Raw genomic sequence first — 24933 nt, 5'->3', positions numbered from 1 at the left:
AAGAGCTTTATAAGGGTGTCAGGGACAAGATCATAGTTCTGCACAAAGCTGGAATGGGCTACAAAACCATAAGTAAGACACTGGGTGAGAAGGAGACAACTGTTGGTGCAATAGTATGAAAATGGAAGAAATACAAAATGACTGTCAATTGACATCGATCAGGGGCACCATGCAAAATCTCACCTCGTGGGTTATCCTTGATCATGAAGAAGATGAGATATCAGCCTAAAACTACAAGGTGTGGAACTTGTTAATGATCTCAAGGCAGCTGGGACCACAGTCATCAAGAAAACCATTGGTAACACATTACACCATAAAGGTTTAAAATCCTGCAGTGTCCACAAGGTCCCCCTGCTCAAGAAGACCATGCAATCTTGCCTTGTGCAGGCATGTACTATGGAGGACAGAGAATGAAGTTCAATCCAATATTTCAGCCAGCATGCCGCCAGCGGGTAAGGAAAGGGTGAATCAAACACCTGAAAACTCCGCCCATATGACTGAAAACCGGTCCCGCCAAATTCAGGTGACAGGTTCCCTTTAACCTACCCTTAAAATTATAGACTGTTCATGTCTTTGTCAGGGGGCAAACTTAAAAAATCAGCAAGGGATCAAATACTTATTGCCTCCACTGTATATATATATATACTGTATGTAGAGAGAGAGAGATGTTTTTAAAAATAAAAACATTAAGTTCATACCCCCCTTTCCCCAGAATATAAATACATTTAAAAAAAAAAAATCATACTTCATGGGCAAAACTGAACTCTAATATAATTAACTCCAATATTCTAATAAAATATTAGAATATTTATGCCATATAGTGAACAACAAAAAAGGAAAAAAGATGCCAGAATCACTGTTTTTTGTTTAGATCAGGAAAAAGTTGAGATCAGAAAGTCGTATGGACCCCACTAGGGGATGATTGTGATTGGAATCCATGCATACAGTATGACCCCTGGGTCAGCCACCAGTGTATTTGATTCTGTAGGGAGAGGGGCAGAAGCAGCTGCCGCTCACCTGTACACACTTGTTTCCCGGTGGATCTACGCACCAGGCAAATGGCAATAAGGAGGAAAATAGTGAGGCTGAGAACAGGGATAGTTAGCAATCTGTATGCAATCTATATAGAATATTCACATTATACAGGACCCGTGATGTATATTATGACTACAGCGATGCTTGGCATGAGTAGTGGACAGAGGTGAGAACTTTCTGCAGGGATAATTGCATGCGCTTGCATAGGTAAGCACAACAGTGTGTGGACGGCTAATTACATCTGCATTAATGAAGCCCTGCACACACTTAATGAAGAGTACACAGCTTTACTTTCCAGTGCTAATGTATTTCAATTAGTTCCTTATAATTCACTTAGTAGTAGGAACAAGTCACAAGAAGTTACAGGACAAATACTGTATATATCTTTGTACTGTGTTAGTCAGTAGATAGAAAAATATTAACATTTGAGAGTCCTCAGTGTCTGATACCTTTTAGGAAAAAAACACCACATATGATTTCTATTAGCTGGACTTCAGAAATATTTAAGATATTCTGTAGGGAAAGCATTCAACTTTCTTAGCAGAATGATTTGTAAAGTGTTGGAAAGGAAATTCCTAGATTTACGTCTATAAGATACAGTGCCATGTAAAAGCTTGGGCACCCCTGATCCATATTACTATTAATGTGAACAATTAAACAAGTTGAAGATGAAATTATCTCTAAAAGGCCTAAAGTTAAAGATGACACGTTTCCTTTGTATTTTAGGCAATATATACTGTGCATATTCTTATCTTTTACATTTTATAAATTACAAAAAAGGAAAATGGGCCGATGTTAAAATTTGGGCACATTGCATGGTTACTACCTATATCAACACGTATTCCAGTAACAATTAGGAACTGGAAAAATGAAGAGATCTATCAAAATATGAAAACATCAATCTTTAGTGTTAATACTAAAATCAGTAACATGAAATAGGAAATGCCTCAAAAAAGGGAAGAGTAAAAAATCCTAGCTGATATACAATATGCACCCTTTACTATCGGGGCAAAAAATATGTAATCAAAAAGATTACATACAAGGGATTGATGTGAATACTTTTCTGCCCAATGATGACAGAAGTATTCTGGGAGTGATACCTTTATTGGCTAACCAGAAAATAATATGTTTGCAAGCTTTCAGAGCACAGAGGCTCCTTCTTCAGGCCAGATTACAAATAGATATCTGTAATCTTGCCTGAAGAAGGAGCCACTGTGCTCTGAAAGCTTGCAAACATATTATTTTCTGGTTAGCCAATAAAGGTATCACTCCCAGAATACTTCTGTCATCAATGGGCAGAAAAGTAAAAGTATTCACATCGATTTTTCTGGCTAACACGATACCACAATACAATTTGTTATTGTACATCATACAAGGGATTGGTAATGCTTTAAACGTGCATAATAATGCTAATGATGACATTGCCCATGTATATTTAGAAGTTACCTGCTTCACAGAGGTCATGACAGAGTATTAAGTACTAAGCGATGTTTACTTACTGGTTACAGAGTACTTACTGGTTACAGAGTTAGGGTAGAACAGTGAAGAAAGGATTAGAGTCCCCACGTTTTGCCACTTGCTTCTTCCAGGGGTAAACAGTGCTTGAAAAAGGTTCTCAATTGAAACAAAATTATTGCAGAACCCCCATGGGCTATTAAACCACAGTTTTTCTAATTCTTCAATGGAGTGCTGCTTTCTGGGGGGGGGGTAAGATTTTCCAAGATAGATGTACAGACGGACTGGATTGATATGTGATAAGATAGACAGATAGAAAGAGGGGCTTCTCACAAAATTAGAATATCATCAAAATGTTCATTTATTTCAGTTCTTCAATACAAAAAGTGAAACTCATATAGAGTCATTACAAACAGAGCGATCTATTTCAAGTGTTTATTTCTGTTAATGTTGATGATTATGGCTTACAGCCAATGAAAACCCAAAAGTCATTATCTCAGTAAATTATAATAATTAACGAAAAACACCTGCAAAGGCTTCTTAAGCATTTAAAAAGGTCCCTTAGTCTGTTTCACAAGGCTCCACAATCATGGGGAAGACTGCTGACTTGACAGATGTCCAGAAGGCAGTTATTTACACACTCCACTCCACAAGGAGGGTAATCCACAAAAGGTCATTGCTAAAGAAGCTGGCTGTTCACATAGGGCTGTATCCAAGCATATTAATGGAAAGTTCAGTGGACGGAAAAAGTGTGGTAGAAAAAGGTGCACACGCAACCGAGATAACCACAGTCTTGAAAGGATTGCTAAGAAAAGGTCATTCAAAAATTTGGGGAGATTCACAAGGAGTGGACTGCTGCTGGAATCATTGCTTCAAGAGCCACCACACAGATGTATCCAGGACATGGGCTACAAGTGTCGCATTACTTGTGTCAAGCCACTCATGATCAATAGACAACACCAGAAGCGTCTTACCTGGGCCAAGGAGAACAAGACTTCCAGGCCATGTATATACCCGAGAGGTAAGTTTGATCCCAAGATTAGGCTAGTTGTACTTGTGGACCATGTGTATACCTGAGAGGTGAGTTTGATCCCCAGATTAGGGCTAGTTGTACTTGTGGACCATGTGTATACCTGGAAGGTGAGTTGGACCCCCAGATTAGGGCTAGTTGTACTTGTGGACCATGTATGTACCTGGGAGGTGAGTTTGACCCCCAGATTAGGGCTAGTTGTACTTGTGGACCATGTGTATACTTGAGAGGTGAGTTGGACCCCCAGATTAGGGCTGGTTGTACTTGTGGACCATGTATGTACCTGGTAGGTGAGTTTGACCCCCAGATTAGGGCTAGTTGTACTTGTGGACCATGTGTATACCTGGGAGGTGAGTTGGACCCCCAGATTAGGGCTAGTTGTACTTGTGGACCATGTATGAACCTGGGAGGTGAGTTTGATCCCAGATTAGGGCTAGCTGTACTTGTGGACCATGTATGTACCTGGGAGGTGAGTTTGATCCCCAGATTAGGGCTAGTTGTACTTGTGGACCATGTGTATACCTGGGAGGTGAGTTGGACCCCCAGATTAGGGCTAGTTGTACTTGTGGACCATGTATGAACCTGGGAGGTGAGTTTGACCCCCAGATTAGGGCTAGTTGTATTTGTGGACCATGTATGTACCTGGGAGGTGAGTTTGACCCCCAGATTAGGGCTAGTTGTACTTGTGGACCATGTGTATACTTGAGAGGTGAGTTGGACCCACAGATTAGGGCTGGTTGTACTTGTGGACCATGTATGTACCTGGTAGGTGAGTTTGACCCCCAGATTAGGGCTAGTTGTACTTGTGGACCATGTGTATACCTGGGAGGTGAGTTTGACCCCCAGATTAGGGCTAGTTGTACTTGTGGACCATGTATGAACCTGGGAGGTGAGTTTGACCCCCAGATTAGGGCTAGTTGTACTTGTGGACCATGTGTATACCTGGTAGGTGAGTTTGACCCCCAGATTAGGGCTAGTTGTACTTGTGGACCATGTGTATACCTGGGAGGTGAGTTTGACCCCCAGATTAGGGCTAGCTGTACTTGTGGACCATGTATGTACCTGGGAGGTGAGTTTGATCCCCAGATTAGGGCTAGTTGTACTTGTGGACCATGTGTATACCTGAGAGGCGAGTTTGATCCCAGATTAGGGCTAGCTGTACTTGTGGACCATGTATGTACCTGGGAGGTGAGTTTGACCCCCAGATTAGGGCTAGTTGTACTTGTGGACCATGTGTATACTTGAGAGGTGAGTTGGACCCCCAGATTAGGGCTGGTTGTACTTGTGGACCATGTATGTACCTGGTAGGTGAGTTTGACCCCCAGATTACGGCTAGCTGTACTTGTGGACCATGTGTATACCTGGGAGGTGAGTTTGACCCCCAGATTAGGGCTAGCTGTACTTGTGGACCATGTGTATACCTGGGAGGTGAGTTTGATCACCGCAGCTGCTAAGAGCAATATATTAGCCAACAACTGAGGGATGACAGAGGAACCAGCAGGTGGCGCTGCGGATCACACAGGATAGCAGCATACTGGACCGATGCACATCAGAATCAGGTGTCGGCTTATTTCTCTCCTCCAGGACGGTGTAAAAGGGGCGGAGCCAGCTAGCCCAGAATGCCCTCTCCCCCGCCCGCACCTCTCCGCAGTACAGCAGGGTAGTGGAGGGGGAGCACGCTCCAGCCCGAGCTGTCAAGTGTCACCCACGGCAGCGCTCACCGGGGGCTGCGAGCCTGAAGCCTGCAGGGCTGCTCTCACTCACCGGCGCTTTGTCTCATTCACTGCCGAGGAGCCAGGAACGGCAACGTGACGCTCTTCCATCCAGCTGCCCGGGATCACTGGCGGAGCTCCGGGCAGCAGCTCATGATGTGCCTGGAGAGTGATGGAGCGGGCACGGGGGGCAGCAGCCAGGACTGCATCCCGGGGGCAGAGGACGGGGGTGTGGAGACCCTCTCTGGGAGGATGAATCCGGTCACTACCCCTCTGGATAGGAAAGCCGCAGAGATGGAGAGCCCCGGGAGCCTGCCCGAGAAGCCCCTCAACATGAGGCGTGCCAGGGTGGCAGCAGCTGGCATCCTAAGCGTGGGCAACGTGCTCAACTACCTGGACAGGTACACCGTGGCAGGTGAGACCCGAGTAATATGTAATGATAGAGGGTGTGTGTGGGTACCCCAGGAGGGCACTGCCATGTGTGCCACCTACCAACCCATGTGTTCCCCAGCCACATATATATATGTGTGTGTGTGTGTGTGTGTGTGTATATATATATATATATATATATATATATATATATATATATATATATAATTTCATAATATCTAATTAAATGTATATACAGTGGAGATTTAGTTGCTCAATAAGATCCATCTAGTGGATCCACTGCCTATAATGTTCCTCCAGCAGTATACCATGCACACTGTCACCTAAGGTCACTTGCTTTGCATCTGTGGAGCAGTAAGACATTCAACAATTGGGATGCTTCAAGGTCACATATACCTTTTTTCCCCAGAACATCCTTCCATGTTGCAGTTATCATTTTTGTTCTTGTAATGATCATTTTATGGTAGATGCTCATTGCCCTGTACAGGAAACCTTGGCTTCAGTAGTCCTATAAGCAGCAGTTACCCTGTGGGCACGGAGATAGTTTCCAGTCACCACTTCATTAGTGTCCTCTTCTAAATGAAGATTGGATTTGCAGCATTGCAGTGCAATCTAGACATTGAGGGCCACCGAGCATGGCAGTAGGGCTACAAAGAATTAGCCAATACTTCCAGGACCCAGTGAAGCATCCTGGTGCTACATGCTTTCTGGTCCTCCTAGTATGGTCCCTTGAGGAGCAGGATGAGGGCAGGTAAATGTTATCTGGGTGATGCACACATCCATTTTTGATCATGAATACCAATTGCAAATTAGGAGGTAAAATTCCTATTTCCATTTCTCCATGCATGGAATATGATGGCCTTAGCATGTGAGGAACCACAAGAACATGAGTAGAAGACTACATGTTTCAGATGGGTTGAATTCAATTTTGGTTGGTAGGCATATGAAGAACCTGAAGTGCTCATAAAAAATCCAACTTCATGTAAACCCTGATAAAGCCCTGCCTCATCCCAAGAGGATATGGGTGTAGGTGGGAAAATAAAGCGCTAGGTTGTAATGGCAGATTGTGTTTTGAAGGCTTCATTTGCTCTCCAGCTATGGGGTGAGCTTCCAAGTGGAGAACTGTTACATTGTACATGCCCTAAATAGTGTTTCTTAGCCTTGGATATGTTCTCCTTTTCTAATATCCTCATTCAAGTGGGTAGATGTGCACATTCCCAAGTCATTATCGGATTGAAAATCAATCAATAAAACCTATGCACAGTATTGATAGGATGTTGATGTTAATTCCAAGGAAAGAAGTGGACATCTATTTTGCAATGTGGTTGTATAAATAATGTTGGTCACATTTCTACAAAAATTGATATTGTTGCACTTTATTCATACATATCAAATAGGTGACATTTATGTTTCCATTTTGCTTTTCTGTAAACGTCTACTTTCAGATCTATTATTTTTGCAGACGCGGTAGTAATGGCTTCTACAGAGCTTCCACTGTTGTTTCTGTTGACAGGCCATTCCATCATAATCAGTGACGTTTCCATTGTGATTGGCTTTGCTGCTGTATTGTTAGAAAAAGGATTAAAATAATGTTGTTTGTGTGTATAAAATATATATATTTACAGTTACATTGTAACTGCTTTTGCGTTCTCATTCAGCTAAACTGACCCAATTTTTCTCTCATGTCAGCTGTACATGGATTATTTTTCTCAAAAAAAAAAGTTGTCAGGTGCACGTAGACTTGTGACATCTAAGATTTTACCATTTTGAGAAACAGAGCAGTTGAAAGAAGCTTAACTAAAATAAAGATAATAATCTTAAATGTTTCTATCATCCCTTGAATATGCTATTTCTTAATTTGTGGTGGTCCAAACTCTAGGCTATAGTTCTAAAGAATTTCCATCTTAATGTATGAAAGCACGTGCCAGCGAGGAGTCTACTATTAAGGCAGGAGTCTGATATATTCAGGATAATTCCCTAGCCATTCATTGACAGGATTTACTGACAGAATTCTGCCTGCACACATTAATAGGCAAAGAGCTGCCAATCAGTGTTTGGGATGCCCCGGCACTGGCTCTGGGCTCTCGCTCCAGCACTGGCTTGGGGCTCTGGGCACGGGCTCTGGCACTGGCTCTGGGCTCTGGCACTGGGCTCCAGCACTAGCTCTGGGCACTGGCTCTGGGCTCCGGCACTAGCTCTGGGCACTAGCTGTGGGCTTTGGGCACTAGCTCTGGGCACTGGCTCCGGCACTAGCTCTGGACACTAGCTCTGGCACTGGCTCTGGGCTTCGGCTCCGGCACTAGCTCTGGGCTCTGGGCTTGGGCTTGGGCTTGGGCTTGGGCTTGGGCTTGGGCTTGGGCTTGGGCTCGGGCTCGGGCTTGGGCTCGGGCTCCGGCACTGGATCTGGGCTCGGGCTCCAGCAATAGCTCTGGGCTCCGGCACTGGATCTGGGCTCGGGCTCCAGCAATAGCTCTGGGCTCCGGCACTGGCTCTGGGCTCGGGCTCAGTTGCGCTGTCCTTAGTCATTTCCCACTGAAATCCGTATCCTTGGTAGCTTGCCAGTGTGCCTAGAAACCAGCTACTGGCACCTACTGAGCAATAACTGGTGGATCACCATCAAACTAGTTCAATGGTTAGTCCAGTTTATGGTTTCTTAGAATTATAATAAAATATATACAGTATATAATTGTTATGGGGAAAAAGCTTGGAGAAACACTATTCATATAGTTATCTGGAGTAGAAAGCTTCTTCTCCACATATCATAGTTCTAGTAAGTGTAATTGATTGCATTTGTTGCCCAAAACATGGGACTGAATGAAGCCTAATAAATCACTTGATATTTAGATATCACATATGAAATGTTGGGTAATGTTCTGCATGTGCTTAGCGCTCTACAAATTCCATTATAACTACCTCATATTTTATCATTGTTAAAAGATTGATATATAGATGGCTCAGAATTTGCTGATTAGAAGTAAATGTCTGAATATGTAATGTATTTTAGTAACAGATTGCCAATATTAACTGAAACTGTAAATGTGGCCAGACTAAACACAACAGTTTGAAGAAAGATTTATTCTTAATTTATATAAAAGTAGGATTGTTGAGGGTCCGGCTGCGGAGACCCTGAATGATCCAGACAATGTCTACTGGCAATATGTTTCCTCTTAAGTAAGAGCTACAATTCATGTATCGCTCCAGTCCAGAGCCTCTCATCTAGCCAAATCAGTTCTCATGCTTCGCACTGACGAGGGCCAACAGCCCGAAACACCGTCTCTGCGAATTGATTTGGCTTTTATCCTAAGTCATATTACACAACTCGTTTAAAGGGTTGATTGTGACTTGTAAGATCGCTACTTCCAACAGGTGGCGCTATAGAGTTAAGTCCTCTTTTTCTCAGAAGAGGCAATTTGCATACATCGCTCCAGTCACACAAGGGGCTTTGGGACCCCCCATTCTATGATCAGTGATACTTTTATCATACATCCTGTGGATAACTGATTATGTTTGTGGGACACCTTTATCTCTAGAATGAGATTGTATAGAAATAGGTTAATACGATTAATCCCCAATCCCCACAGTTTTAAGCGTGCCCTAAAAACTCATTTGTTCAGACTGGCCTACCGCCTCAATGCATTAACCTAACGATCCCTGTGTGGCCTATTTATAATAAAAAAAAAAAAAAAAAAAAAAAAGGTTCCTCGCATCATGTTCTCATTCACTTTATGCAGTATTAGCCCTCTGTGTCTGTACTGCTACATACTTAGGCAGGTAACTGGTTCATGCAGCTTTACATGAACACCTGAGCCTTACACTATGGCTGGTCCGAATAACTAAAGCAATTGTTACCATCCACCTCTCGTGTCTCCCCTTTTCCTCATAGTTTGTAAGCTTGCGAGCAGGGCCCTCACTCCTCCTGGTATCTGTTTTGAACTGTATTTCTGTTATGCTGTAATGTCTATTGTCTGTACAAGTCCCCTCTATAATTTGTAAAGCGCTGCGGAATATGTTGGCGCTATATAAATAAAATTATTATTATTATTATTATTATTATAAATAGTATGTGGATTATTCAGCTTCAACTTCACTGTCACAAATGGCCACTTGTCAAAGAGACAGCAAAGTAACAAATGTAAAGGATAAATGATCATATAAATACAAAAATTATTATTCGGTGATTCTAAAGAATGATCTCGTCATTAGTAGAATATCCCCAATCCACGTGCCATTGTGTGATCTATAGAAAAGATGCCGCTTTTTTTGATAGTCGTGGTCCAATAATACTTCACTGGCATTTCCTAAATCAACAATACACCTCGTCTTCTCAGCGGTATCATTACATTATGGCTTTTATTGGTTTCCACAGAAACAAAAGGCTCCTGGTTCTCTCTAAAACATTAACCTTGCCCCATTCCCTTAGGGCACCATTGACTCCATGACTTTACACCTAGGGAATCTTCCTATGACTGCAGTGCAAATTCAGTAAGTGGATGAGAAGGCTGCTAATATACCTCTGATATCTCGTATCCCGTCTATGTACTATTGTGTGTGAATAGGTGTCTATGTGATTACTTAGCATTTTAATGAAGAAGTATATTAGGCAATGCAGGTTCCCTGTGCAGGCTGCGAGGTATTTCCCATAATCTGTCTACTGATGATACATATGTTCTTCTCGTCACAGATGTCGTTTGTCTGGGGGATGTCCAGTGTAACCTACGCTTGCCTCCTCACTAGAGCCTACACTTACTATGGCTGTAGTGTGACTGGGGGCCCCTTTATTAGGCTCAATATGGGGCATTGGTAAATAGCAAGTGTAGTAATTAGTTACACAAATAAAACAATTGACAGAATGCGTCTTTACTTGAAATGTTACAGAGTTGTAAAATCTGTTCTTATCCTTCTCAGGCTATGTTTACATTATTATTATTATTATTATTATTATTTTATATAGCACCATTGATTCCATGGTGCTGTACATGAGAAGGGGTTACATACAAATTACAGATACCACTTACAGTAAACAAACTAAGGGTACCGTCACACTATACGATTTACCAACGATCACGACCAGCGATATGACCTGGCCGTGATCGTTGGTAAGTCGTAGTGTGGTCGCTGGGGAACTGTCACACAGACAGCTCTCCAGCGACCAACGATGCCGAGGTCCCCGGGTAACCAGGGTAAACATCGGGTTACTAAGCGCAGGGCCGCGCTTAGTAACCCGATGTCTACCCTGGTTACCAGCGTAAAAAAAAAACAAACACTACATACTTACATTCCGGTGTCTGTCTCTTGCCGTCTGCTTCCCGCACTCACTGACTGCCGGCCGTAAAGTGAAAGCACAGCACAGCGGTGACGTCACCGCTGTGCTCTGCTTTCACTTTACGGCCGGCAGTCAGTGAGTGCGGGAACCAGACGGCAAGGGACCTGACGGACACCAGAATGTATGTATGTACTGGTTTTTTTTTGTTTTTTTTTTACATTTACGCTGGTAACCAGGATAAACATCGGGTTACTAAGCACGAACCTGCGCTTAGTAACCCGATGTTTACCCTGGTTACAAGCGAACGCATCGCTAGATCGGTGTCACACACACCGATCTAGCGATGACAGCGGGAGATCCAGCGACGAAAGAATGTTCCAAACGATCTGCTACGACGTACGATTCTCAGCAGGATCCCTGATCACTGCTGCGTGTCAGACACAGCGATATCGTATGGATATCGCTGGAACGTCACGAATCGTACCGTCGTAGCGACAAAAGTGCCACTGTGTGATGGTACCCTAACAAGGACAGACTGATACAAAGGGGCGAGGACCCTGCCCTTGCGGGCTTACATTCTACAGGATTATGGGGAAGGAGACAGTAGGTTGAGGGTTGCAGGAGCTCCGGTGTTAGTGAGGCGGTAGCTTCGGTAGTTATGAGGAGGCAGCGGGGTCAGTGCAGGCTGTAGGCTTTCCTGAAGAGATGGGTTTTCAGGTTCCATCTGAAGGATCCGAATGTGGTTGATAGTCGGACGTGTTGGGGCACAGAATTCCAGAGGATGGGGGATATTCTGGAGAAGTCTTGGAAGCGGTTGGATGAGGAGCGGATAAGTGTGGAGGAAGGAGGTCTTGGGAGGATCGGAGATTACGTGAGGGAAGATCTCGGGAGATTAGTTCAGAGATATATGAAGGAGACAGGTTATGGATGGCTTTGTCCAGTTATCACTCATTAGAAGTGATCCAGTAGCAATCCGTTATCATCCATCTAAAAAAAAAAAACTGCTTTCAACTGCACCCCCCCCCCCCCCCTTTTTGTTTTTTTATTTTCTTTAAATTTAAATCGAAGACTATGGAAAACAGATCTGTGAAATTGCCAGCCGTATTTCTCTCACATGAAAGTAATCCAGTAAGCAACAAAAAAAAAAGATAATTTTCAAACAAAAGAAAAATGGATGAATATGGGATCCGTTTTTTTATAGACTTCAAAATAAAATGAAATAAAAATAAAAAAAAGCCAGTTGAAATCAGTTTGTTACAGTTACAAGTGATTACTGGACATGTGAACATGGCCTTAGCTGTTTGTGAATAGAATGTCAGTAAATAAATTATAAGTACAGATATGCTACCTGCTGTCCTGTTTAAACAAAGATGTGGCCATATTTGTTTTGGATGCTTTTGTTAATAAGCTTTGCAGCACAGGCTTCTGCCATCATATAGTTAAGACATCCCGTCAGCCGTCACTCTAAGGGTACCGTCACACAGTGGCATTTTGATCGCTACGACGGCACGATCCGTGACGCTCCAGCATTGTAACAATATCGCTCCAGCGTCGTAGACTGCGGTCACACTTTGCAATGTACGACGCTGGAGCGATAATTTCATGACGTGTTTGCGATGTAGAAGCCGTTGGTTACTATGCGCACATCGTATACAATATCGTGCACACCTTTGGTACACCATGCGATCATGCCGCCACAGCGGGACACTAGACGACGAAAGAAAGTTTCAAACGATCTGCTACGACGTACGATTCTCAGCGGGGTCCCTGATCGCAGGAGCGTGTCAGACACAGCGAGATCGCTGGACCGTCACGGATATATCGCTGGAACGTCACGGATCGTGCCGTCGTAGCGATCAAAATGCCACTGTGTGATGGTACCCTAAGGGTATGTGCACATGTTGCGGATTTACTGCGGATCCGCAACGTTTTTTTCCGCGCAGAAACTATGCAGATCCGCAAAGTGATTTACAGTACAATGTAAATCAATAGGAAAAAAAATACTGTGCTAATGGTGAGGAAAATTCTGCATAGAAAACGCAGCCGATTGAAAGGAGCATGTTCCTTCTTTTGTGCGGATCTGCAGTGTTTCTGCACCCCTCCATTATAGAAATCCACAAGGGTAAAAAACCCATGAAATCCGCAACAAAAACGCACAAAATCCGCATAAAAAACGCATCAAATCTGCACCTGCTTTTTCTGCCAGGAGATGCAGATTGTGTGCAGAAAATTCTGCCCCCCAATCCGCGATGTGTGCACATAGCCTGACGAAGGCAGATGCCAAAACGCGCTTCGGAGCAGGGCGCATTCCGGGTGACTCTGGACATACAGGCACAAGGTAATTTACTGGGTGGCCATCAAATGTATTTACTTTATTCTAGTGATTGATGCTTTGAGACAATTGGTCCCATTTCAGCCCCCTTGTATGATTGTTTTTGTGCATTCGCACATTAACTCCTAAAATGCCTGCACACATCTCTATACTTACTTTCTCTCTGATTAGATCTTATGATGCTTGCATTTCTGTGGCATATTTACCATTCGATTGGATTTTCTTGACAACTATACTATGATCTGATTCTTCCGCCACATTGTATGGAGTTCGAATAATCATTGTCCCCTATGTTGGCCTTTCTTTGGTATTTTCCCACCTCTCCTTATGGTATATGTATCCTTGAATAAACATTTTTCTTTATTTGAGTTTTGGATATGTGTTCGGGTTCTTTTTTGCTGTTAGTGTGTTCTATTTCCGAGTTGTCCATTCGCATTGTCCATTGGTGCACTTAGTATAACACTATTTGGTATTTTTCTATATATTTATTTAATTTTTTCTTTTGTGCACTTTGCCTTGGAATTTTGGATTTAATGTGTGCACATAGCCTTAAGGTACCGTCACACTAGACGATATCGCTAGCGATCCGTGACGTTGCAGCGTCCTCGCTAGCGATATCGTCCAGTGTGACAGGCAGCAGCGATCAGGCCCCTGCTGGGAGATCGCTGGTCGGGGAAGAAAGGCCAGAACTTTATTTCGTCGCTGGACTCCCCGTAGACATCGCTGAATCGGCGTGTGTGACACCGATTCAGCGATGTCTTTGCTGGTAACCAGGGTAAACATCGGGTAACTAAGCGCAGGGCCGCGCTTAGTAACCCGATGTTTACCCTGGTTACCATCCTAAAAGTAAAAAAACAAACAGTACATACTTACCTACAGCCGTCTGTCCTCCAGCGCTGTGCTCTGCACTCCTCCTGCTCTGGCTGTGAGCGTCGGTCAGCCGGAAAGCAGAGCGGTGACGTCACCGCTCTGCTTTCTGGCTGCCCGGAGCTCACAGCCAGACCAGAGAAGCAGAGCGCCGAGGACAGACAGCGGTAGGTAAGTATGTAGCGTTTGTTTTTTTACTTTTTAGGATGGTAACCAGGGTAAACATCGGGTTACTAAGCGCGGCCCTGCGCTTAGTTACCCGATGTTTACCCTGGTTACCTGGGACCTCGGGATCGTTGGTCGCTGGAGAGCTGTCTGTGTGACAGCTCTCCAGCGACCAAACAGCGACGCTGCAGCGATCCGGATCGTTGTCGGTATCGCTGCAGCGTCGCTATGTGTGACGGTACCTTTAAAAGGTTTGTTGGAAGACATTGCTCCAGTAGTAGAGGAAACTTCAATCTGCGCGAGAAACCATTTGACTGTGCTGGCGCGATATCTCACAGCCATCTGCGTCATACACATCAAGGACTGCGTGCAACATCTGAGGAGAGGGGTGGAGTGCGTGAACTTAAGCCACGCCCATCGGACCGGACAGACCCTATTAGCATACATCGCGGGAGATATATAAAAGGTTTATATGGGTGATACATGGGTAGTCAGGGGGTTACATAAGTATTTAGGGAATGCATAGCTAGCATTGAATAAAATTTATATTTTTAGCTGGTAAAAGAAGTGGTGACAGGTTCCCTTAAGTCCTTTTTGTTCTTCAGCCATCTAATGTATTTTGACCTCACACATTCGATGCCCCAACGTTGACCTACCATTACATACCGTATTTTTCGGACTATAAGACGCACTTTTTTTTTTTTCCAAAAAAATTTTGGGGAGGAATTTTTATAGTCGGCATATACTTACAAATAGTGTGGCAGGAGTCTGGCGATTCTGTGGCGGTCCTGGTCCGACGTTACAGGGCAACAATCATACTCCATTACCAGGCTCGAGTGCTGAAGAGACCTGCCGCACCAGCCTGGGATGGAATTTCCTGGAGGCCGCCACATTATAACAATGGATGTGCGGGAGCCTCTGGACTTTCACAAAATGCCGGCGGAGCCCCCCACACCACCAATTTTCTTCTGAAAATTTGGGGTGCATCTTAAATTCGAAAAATCCGGTAATATATTGGTGTTATGTATTATATAAAATAAAAGTCTACACATTAGGTTTTGCAAAATGCGCTTGTAGAAACGCTATACATTTGAGCAGGTAGGAAGGGAACATACATCACAGGAAAGGAATGTGTTCTAAGTGTGTGCGGAATGCCTCCGGAATGTTTTAATCACCTGTGACACTCCTGCATATATCTCCTATCATCCCATGTGAGCTTGTGCTAAGACCCAGACGGTTGAGGAAGTAATTATACCCGTTTTTAATAATTACAGGAGGATGCTGGCAGATTATATTGCAATCATTTGCCTAAATATTGAGACCTAAACACCCTGCGTCAGAGGTGACTGGCGGCAGCTCACAGGTATATATTCAGTAACAGGCAGGACGGCATTCCATATGGTGCGCAGGACAAGGCCAGCGGCATGGCCACCCTGCCTACTTGTCAGTGACAGTGTCAGCCAGCCAGGGAGGTGTGCGCTGTAAATCTCATTAACACCCAGTAATCTGATTACACGGAGCATGAGATCAGCTGATCAATGATTTCATTCATCATGTCGGGGTCTGTAAAAGTTATGTGCAGATATAGCAGAGTTAAGCTTGTTGCGTAGGTTGGTATTTTCTCATGTATAAGAACTAATCGCTTGTGCTAAATCTCGGCTGCACATCTATATACTTCTTAAGAATGAACGTGCAAGTCATAAAATACAGTAAGAAGATGTAAACATGATTTCTAGCGTTTAAATTCCTTATTCTTGGTAGGTTTATGGGAATTAATAAATTGGGACGACCAATTAATTAAGCCCTACTAAAAACCAATTACTTATTGAAACCTGTTTACTCTGATCCTACTCAATCAGATTGTGATCGACTCCAAACTGAAGAACTTGGCACACAAATCCGATGAACCATGCGGTATCATGTATTCAGTTTCATGCAATCAAAAACAAGTTATGGTTTGATCGTAAACTCCAACCTTCTTCAGAAATAATGGATAATAAAGAGCCGAAAAATAAACCATAAAAAAGTGTACGTATAAGTAAATACAAAGGATAAGGTAGCGCAGTGCGATAAACATGATCTAAGTAATGGAGCGCCATGCTGCCATTGATACTGTGTGTACACAATAGAGAATATTGAATACCGGGAAGTCAATTATACCAGAGGTAAGTGGACTGTAATGAAGTCACAACGGAAGCAAAACAGTATAATAAAGATTATGGAATAGCACTAAATGTAAAGAAACTTTATCCAAGTCTATTGAAAATGGTGCATTGACCGTGGGATTAAGTCAGCATCACCACGATCATGGCTAGTATTCAATAAGATATGGATATATAGTAGAATTACTCCTAAAATATGGGAGGGATAGCAATTCATAGGGTCTAATAGTCTAAATACGAGTAGTTTGGAGGGGAAGTTTACACATGTCATGTGCATAAGAGAGAAATGTGTAATGAGGGAGGTTGTGGCCAATTATACAACAGCCTTTTATCAAGCTTGTTTTCCGAAGGCAAAATAGACCAAATCTGATTTAACTGAATCTGAAAAGTCAAAGATTGTTAAAGGAACACAGAATAAGGCCGGCGTCACACACAGCGTAAAACAATACGGTCCGTATATTACGGCCGTAATATGCTGAAAAGTCCCGAAAAAAGTGGTCCGTAGCTCCTCCGTAGGCAGGGTGTGTCAGCGTTTTTTGCGCATGGCATCCTCCGTATGTAATCCGTATGGCATCCGTACTGCGTGGTTTTCTCGCAGGCTAGCAAAACCAACATACCGCTATAGAAGTGATCCATGTGTCCCAAAAAGAAAAGAAAATATATATATACTGTCTATATATATATATATATATATATATATATATATATATATATAATGTGTGTGTCAGTAGACACATATATTAGATAGAAAAGCCGGTAATTCAGTGCGGTGTACAGTAAAATCACACTGACAGCTTACAGTAGAATAGGTAGAATAAATGTGTACACATAGAATAGGTATATATATATATATATATATGTCAGTGAGACACATATATGTATATATATTAATATTTATTCCAGCGCTAGACAGCTTGAAAGCCGGTAATTCAATTACCGGCTTTTTCCTTCTCCTTCCTAAAACCCGACATGATTTGAGACATGGTTTACATACAGTAAACCATGTCTTCTCTCCATTTTTTTTGCAGATTCCACACTACTAATGTCAGTAGTGTGTATCTGCAAAATTTGGCCGTTCTAGCTCTTAAAATAAAGGGTTAAATGGCGGAAAAAATTGGCGTGGGCTCCCGCGCAATTTTCTCCGCCAGAGTAGTAAAGCCAGTGACTGAGGGCAGATATTAATAGCCTGGAGAGGGTCCACGGTTATTGGCCCCCCCCTGGCTAAAAATATCTGCCCCCAGCCACCCCAGAAAAGGCACATCTGGAAGATGCGCCTATTCTGGCACTTGGCCACTCTCTTCCCATTCCCGTGTAGCGGTGGGATATGGGGTAATGAAGGGTTAATGCCACCTTGCTATTGTAAGGTGACATTAAGCCTAATTAATAATGGAGAGGCGTCAATTATGACACCTATCCATTATTAATCCAATTGTAGTGAAGGGTTAAATAAAACACAAACACATTATTTAAAATTATTTTAATGAAATAAAAACAATGGTTGTTGCAGTATTTTATTCAATGCCCAATCCAGTCACTGAAGACCCTCGTTCTGTGAGTAAAAAAACAAACATAATAAACCAACAATATACTTACCCTCCGCAGATCTGTAACGTCCAACGATGTAAATCCTTCTGAAGGGGTTAAAACATTTTGCAGCAAGGAGCTGTGCTAATGCAGGCTGCTCCTAGCTGCAAAACCCCAGGGAATGAGGCTAAAAATAGATCAAGGATCTATATTTAGCTTTATTTGCGGTGAGGCGCCCTCTGCTGGCTGTTCATAGATCATGGGAAATTACCTAGAAAGCTCCCTGGCTTTCTAGGTAATTTCCCACGATCTATGAACAGCCAGCAGAGGGCGCCTCACCGCAAATAAAGCTAAATATAGATCCTTGATCTATTTTTAGCCTCATTCCCTGGGGTTTTGCAGCTAGGAGCAGCCTGCATTAGCACAGCTCCTTGCTGCAAAATGTTTTAACCCCTTCAGAAGGATTTACATCGTTGGACGTTACAGATCTGCGGAGGGTAAGTATATTGTTGGTTTATTATGTTTTTTTACTCACAGAACGAGGGTCTTCAGTGACTGGATTGGGCGTTGAATAAAATACTGCAACAACCATTGTTTTTATTTCATTAAAATAATTTTAAATAATGTGTTTGTGTTTTATTTAACCCTTCACTACAATTGGATTAATAATGGATAGGTGTCATAATTGACGCCTCTCCATTATTAATTAGGCTTAATGTCACCTTACAATAGCAAGGTGGCATTAACCCTTCATTACCCCATATCCCACCGCTACACGGGAATGGGAAGAGAGTGGCCAAGTGCCAGAATAGGCGCATCTTCCAGATGTGCCTTTTCTGGGGTGGCTGGGGGCAGATATTTTTAGCCAGGGGGGGGGGCCAATAACCGTGGACCCTCTCCAGGCTATTAATATCTGCCCTCAGTCACTGGCTTTACTACTCTGGCGGAGAAAATTGCGCGGGAGCCCACGCCAATTTTTTCCGCCATTTAACCCTTTATTTTAAGAGCTAGAACGGCCAAATTTTGCAGATACACACTACTGACATTAGTAGTGTGGAATCTGCAAAAAAAATGGAGAGAAGACATGGTTTACTGTATGTAAACCATGTCTCAAATCATGTCGGGTTTTAGGAAGGAGAAAGAAAAAGCCGGTATTGGAATTACCGGCTTTCAAGCTGTATAGCGCTGGAATAAATATTAATATATATACATATATGTGTCTCACTGACATATATATATATATATATATATATATATATATATATATATATATATATATATATATATACCTATTCTATGTGTACACATTTATTCTACCTATTGGACTGTAAGCTGTCAGTGTGATTTTACTGTACACCGCACTGAATTGCCGGCTTTTCTCTCTAACAGCGCTGCGTATTTCTCGCAAGTCACACTGCTTGTCTGTGTGTAATCCGTATTTTTCACGCTTCCATAGACTTTCATTGGCGTATTTCTTGCGCAGTACGGTGACAAACGCAGCATGCTGCGATTTTGTACGGCCGTAGAAAGCCGTATAATACTGATCAGTAAAATACGGCAAATAGGAGCAGGGGCATAGAGAATAATTGTGCCGTATTTTTTGCGAGTTTTACGGACGTAGATTCTGCGCTCTTACGTCCGTAAAACTCGCAAGTGTGACGCCGGCCTAACTGTTGCACCATGGCGTGGACAAACATTTAAGTGCACCTTCCCACCGACTTGGTCTCCATCTTCCTACGCCATTTTGTGGCTCTGTGACGGCAGAGCTGGAGAGAGGGGGTAAAGATTGAGGGGAAAACCAAGCCACGGTGCACAAAGCACCTGTACGTTGCCAGCACAAAATGAGTGTAAAAAGTCCCTTTTAAAAAGTCTTACTGAGGGATGCACCACTCTCGAAATTGCTAATATATTGAGGTGTGGTCTAAGAACCATCTAAAGTTTTCTTGCAAATGGACAACACGATGGGAAAAAACCCTGTGAGGAAATAAAGGCGCATGTTGGCTGCCAAAGATTTGAGAAGAATCAAACATGAAGCGACAAAGGAATCCATATTTTTCAAAAGTTTTATGGACCAATGAGATCTGTGACTCTTGATGTAAACAAGAAAGGCAGCACTACGGTATGATATGCACACAAGTATCACATAATAGAAAAAAAACTTTATTAACACACAATATAAATGAAAACATAAGTAAAACCATGTAGGCCCGACCACTCAAGCCCATACTGTGTATACAATATTTGCACATCCCCAATATATACTATTTCTTCAGATAAGTTGGCACCATGTTCAACTCGTTCAAATAGAATTGTTTATTACTACAAATCCTTGAAATATCAGTGTGTCTCTGGTTTTTGTGTCCAGCACAACCTTGTATTATAGGTGTGCAAACAGCAGAAAATGCAAAGAAAATGTGAATTTCTCACATATTTATTTGTCTAAGGCCGGGGACACACAACGTATAAAAAGACGGTCCGTTTTTGACGGACGAGAATCGCACAAATGTTCCCAAAACAGTGATCCGTGTGCAGTGCGAGGATGCGATTTTCTCGCATCAAATGATCCGTGTGACATCCGTATGGCGTCCGTATGGTGAGATTTTCTCACACACTTGCAAAATGAGCAAATAATGGCTGAGCCTTTCCTGTCACCTGCCCAATGCCTGAGAATTTCTCGCAAGTCACACTGATGGTCCGTGTGCTGTGCTATTTTTTCTCACCCCCATAGACTTTCATTAGCGATTCTCGGCCGAGAAACGCTGACAATCGCAGCATGCTGCGATTTCACTCGGATCCTGAATACAGCCGAGAAAATATCGGATGATGGGAGCTGCCCCATAGATTAACATTGGGACGAGTGCTATGCGATTTTTTTTTTTTTTTTTTTTTTTTTTTTTTTTTCGCATTGCACTCGTCCGTATTACGGTCTAGTGTGACCCCGGCCTAACTATCAGTATTGAGATACAATTGTCTTAAGGGCGTGACACTCATTTTTATGGATGTTATGTATTCAATAATCTGTCTTCGGCTAAGTCAGGTAGCTAACCTTAGGCAACTTCCCCAGTGTTAAAGGGGTTGTCCAGCCCAAAAATCTGCATAAGTATGCTTTAATATGAGTTTTATCAATAACTAGACTGTGGCCCGATTCTAACGCATCGGTTATTCTAGAATATGCATGTCCCCGTAGTATATCGACAATGATGATTCCAGAATTCGCGGCAGACTTTGCCTGTCGCTGATGGGTCGAGGCAACCTTTATGACATCATCGTCGCCATGGCAACCATTATGACATCTACGTCGATACTGTGCCCGTCGCTGATTGGTCGAGGCGAATTTGCGGCAGACTGTGCCCGTCGCTGATTGGTCGAGGCAACCTTTATGACATAATCGTTGCCATGCTGTGCCCGTCGCTGATTGGTCGAGGCCGCCAATCCGAGACGCGGGATTTCCAGGACAGACAGACAGACAGAAAAACCCTTAGACAATTATATTTATACTAGATTGTGGCCCGATTCTAACGCATCGGGTATTCTAGAATATGCATGTCCCCGTAGTATATGGACAATGATGATTCCAGAATTCGCGGCAGATTGTGCCCGTCGCTGATTGGTCGAGGCAACCTTTATGACATCATCGTCGCCATGGCAACCATTATGACATCTACGTCGATACTGTGCCCGTCGCTGAATCAGAAACGTGGGATTTCTACGTCCTTTATGACATCATCGTCGCTGTGCCCGTCGCTGATTGGTCGAGGCCTGGCGGCCTCGACCAGTCAGAGATGCGGGATTTCTACGTCGATACTGTGCCCGTCGCTGATTGGTCGAGGCAACCTTTATGACATCATCGTCGCCATGGCAACCATTATGACATCTACGTCGATACTTTGCCCGTCGCTGAATCAGAAACGTGGGATTTCTACATCCTTTATGACATCATCGTCGCTGTGCCCGTTGCTGATTGGTCGAGGCCTAGCGGCCTCGACCAATCAGAGATGCGGGTTTTCCAGGACAGACAGACAGAAAGACAGACGGAAAAACCCTTAGACAATTATATATATATATATAGATAGATAGATATGGTTCAATTATACCAAATGCCCCGATTTATCAAGTATCCACTCTGGTTCCAGGCTTTTTGTGCTTGTTTGTTGTCGACCTCCTCCTTTTTCCTTGTTCCAACTCCTCGTCCTCCCTTATTGTCCTCGTCCCAACTCCTTGTCCTCCCTTATTGTCCTCCTTTATTGTCCTCATCCTTGTTTCAACTCCATGTTCTCCCTTAGGCCGGTTTCACACGTCAGTGGCTCCGGTACGAGAGGTGACAGTTTCCTCACTTACGGGAGACACTGACTCACGTAGACACATTGAAATCAATGTGTCTCTGCACATGTCAGCGTGTTTTCACGGACCGTGTGTCCGTGTGCAAAACACGGAGACATGTCAGTGTTCGTGGGAGCGCACGGATTACACGGACCCATTAAAGTCAATGGGTCCATGTACAACACGTACCGCACACGGACGCTGTCCGTGTGCAGTCCGTGTGCCATGCAGGAGACAGCACTACAGTAAGCGCTGTCCCCCCAGCGTGGTGCTGAAGCTGCCATTCATATTTTCTTTCCAGCAGCGTTCGCTGGAGAGAAGATATGAAAAATCCCTTTTTTTTTGTGTTTAAAATAAAAATCCCTGTCCCCTCCCCCCTCCCACCCCCTGTGCGCCCGCCCGCTGTTAATAAAATACTCACCCAGCTCCCTCCCAGCGTCCTCTCAGCGCCAGCTTCTCCTGTATGAGCGGTCACGTGGTGCCGCCAAATAAAGTCATGAATATGCGGCTCCACCTCCCATAGGGGTGGAGCCGCATATTCATGACTGTAATGGGCGACACCATGTGACCGCTCATACTGGAGAAGGTGCGGCGCGGAGAGGACGCTTCGAGGGAGCCGGGTGAGTATTTTAGTAACAGGGGGTGGGAGGGGGTTGGGGACAGAAATCTTCATTTTAAACATGGGGAAAAAAAAAATGATTTTTCATATCTTCTCTCTAGCGAACGCTGCTGGAGAGAAGATAAGAATGGCGTCTTCAGCACCAGATGCAGGGGACAGCGCTTACTTGTAGCGCTGTCTCCTGCCCGGTCCGTGTGGTACCCAGTTGGCACACGGGCGGCACACGGCTGCCGCAGTGTGCCACACTGATGTTTATGGTAAGCACACGGACACGGATAATTCCGGTACCGATTTTTCCGGTACCGATTTTTCCGGTACCGGAATTATCTGGACGTGTGAGACTGGCCTTATTGTTCCTTGTTCCTCCTCTTTCTTGTCCTCCCTTATTGTCCTTGTTCCTCCCTTTACTGTTAGCTGGCTACAACTCGCTAACATTCTGGAAGTTCTATAGACATAAGCTCAACGACAGATCGTTATGTTTTGTTCAACCTTGGTTAAAAAACTGTAGCTATTGGCTGTATGCACTGCTTTCCTGTCCTAATACCGTCATTAATACCTGTGTTGATTTTAGTGCAGGCGCTCAGTAGGACTCTTGGCCTGTTATATAGAGCATGTGAATCCGCTTATGGTTCTCACACTACGTCTGGTCCTGTTTGTTGCCAATTTGCTTTCATAAATGATGACTCTTAAACAAAATGGGATAACGTGCATTGTTAACCAGTTGACATACTGGACTTTCTGAGTTACAAAAAAATTGCAGCAGAAATCCTTTCATCAGCATTGGGCTATTTCTCTCTACTGTAAAACAAGCCAATTTTTACACATCTGGGGCTTGTTTCAAAAGCTGATTTTTTTTTTTTCTCTTAAAATGAATTTCTGGCTCATTCCACAGATTGTATGAGCAAGCCATTGATATAAATTGAGTTGAGCTAAAGGGTAGTAAAACTGAATACTTGATGTAGGAAAATGGCTATTATTTTCCGCCAGTGTTTATAGTGATCAATTCCATTGATATGTCGTATGTATTGACTACTGAGCCAAGTAACACACGGCATGTTCCTGATTTCCCATACTTACATATGCTTTAGTTCAGGAGGGCTGAGATCAACAGCAGAAATGTGTCTTGGATCAGATTAGCTCTTTTCAAAGTTTATTTTGGGGTTCAGGCGAAAATCGAGATTCCGGAAATGAATACAGTGGTTAGGTCTACATAGACTGGTGTCTAGTACTGTTTTCTCAGCACTAATGAATACTGTGGGATGGGTAAAAACCTGACTTTTTACTGGAATGTACACAAATGGAAGATGGACCCCCTGCTCTAAATGGAAACCTTATCCTATGGTCATGTTATCACCTGCAGAAACCCTCATTCTTTTTCTGCATGTTTTCCGTAGGTGTCCGCACCAATAAAAACATTTGGCTGCTCTGATTATTGCATTTTTATGCACCTTTTTTAATGAATTTTTGGTGCAGATTTGATACCCCTTTTTTTTTTTTCGTGCAGAAAATCTGATTTAAGTACGGTACTTAATGATACAATTGCATTCTTACATGTTTTTTCAGGCTCCCCATGGTATCCTATAGGGGGAAAGAACGCACAGTTCCGCACCGTGGGTATGAATTTTCATGAAATCATAACTTTCTTTAAACGGGTAAAATTAGCGGATTTACTGCGTTTAGAAGAAAAATTAGCATAAAAACCTCATCACTAACACTAAGAATATGTCCTATCGGCAATTTCGGTAATGGTTACAATATCAGTAGTTATATGAGCAATGTAAAATAAGTATAACATATGTCCTTCATGTTTACTATACACTTAAGATTAAAGTCGGAGTGAAGGATAGGCCATGTTGAGTTACAATTCTCTAGCCTTTTGAAGGTTCCAATGTCTGACCATAGTATCCTATTGAAAATACATGTATGTTGTGCATGTGTAGGGGGAAGTCAGGAGACATTATCAGTCAAACAACCATGTAATTAAAAAAGTCCTTCTGTTAAAAATGACTTTCAACACGCGTATAGTGAACCAAATAGTCTGAAGAGTGGTGACGTCACT

The 24933-nt window shown here is 43.2% G+C and overlaps 1 protein-coding gene across 4 annotated transcripts in view; it reads left to right on the top strand.

Annotated features, from left to right (window-relative positions):
• Positions 1–5048: 5048 nt before the first annotated feature.
• LOC138670268 (sphingosine-1-phosphate transporter SPNS2) overlaps positions 5049–24933 on the top strand; it is a 201395-nt gene continuing 181510 nt past the window's right edge. For 2 of the 4 annotated variants that reach the window (XR_011319317.1, XM_069757459.1), the window contains exon 1: positions 5241–5647. Coding sequence is in view for 3 of the 4 variants with exons in the window: in XM_069757459.1 (XP_069613560.1) it covers positions 5386–5647 (262 nt within the window). In the remaining variant the exon portion in view is untranslated. Of the gene's footprint in view, positions 5648–24933 lie in introns of all 4 variants that reach the window. The other 2 variants (XM_069757460.1, XM_069757461.1) reach the window with 2 other exon arrangements.

Source organism: Ranitomeya imitator, chromosome 3 (assembly GCF_032444005.1).
Source record: "Ranitomeya imitator isolate aRanImi1 chromosome 3, aRanImi1.pri, whole genome shotgun sequence".
NCBI classification, from domain to species: Eukaryota; Metazoa; Chordata; class Amphibia; order Anura; family Dendrobatidae; genus Ranitomeya; species Ranitomeya imitator.
The sequence above is the reverse complement of the archived record's forward strand: the minus strand, read 5'-3'. Positions and strand labels throughout refer to the sequence as shown.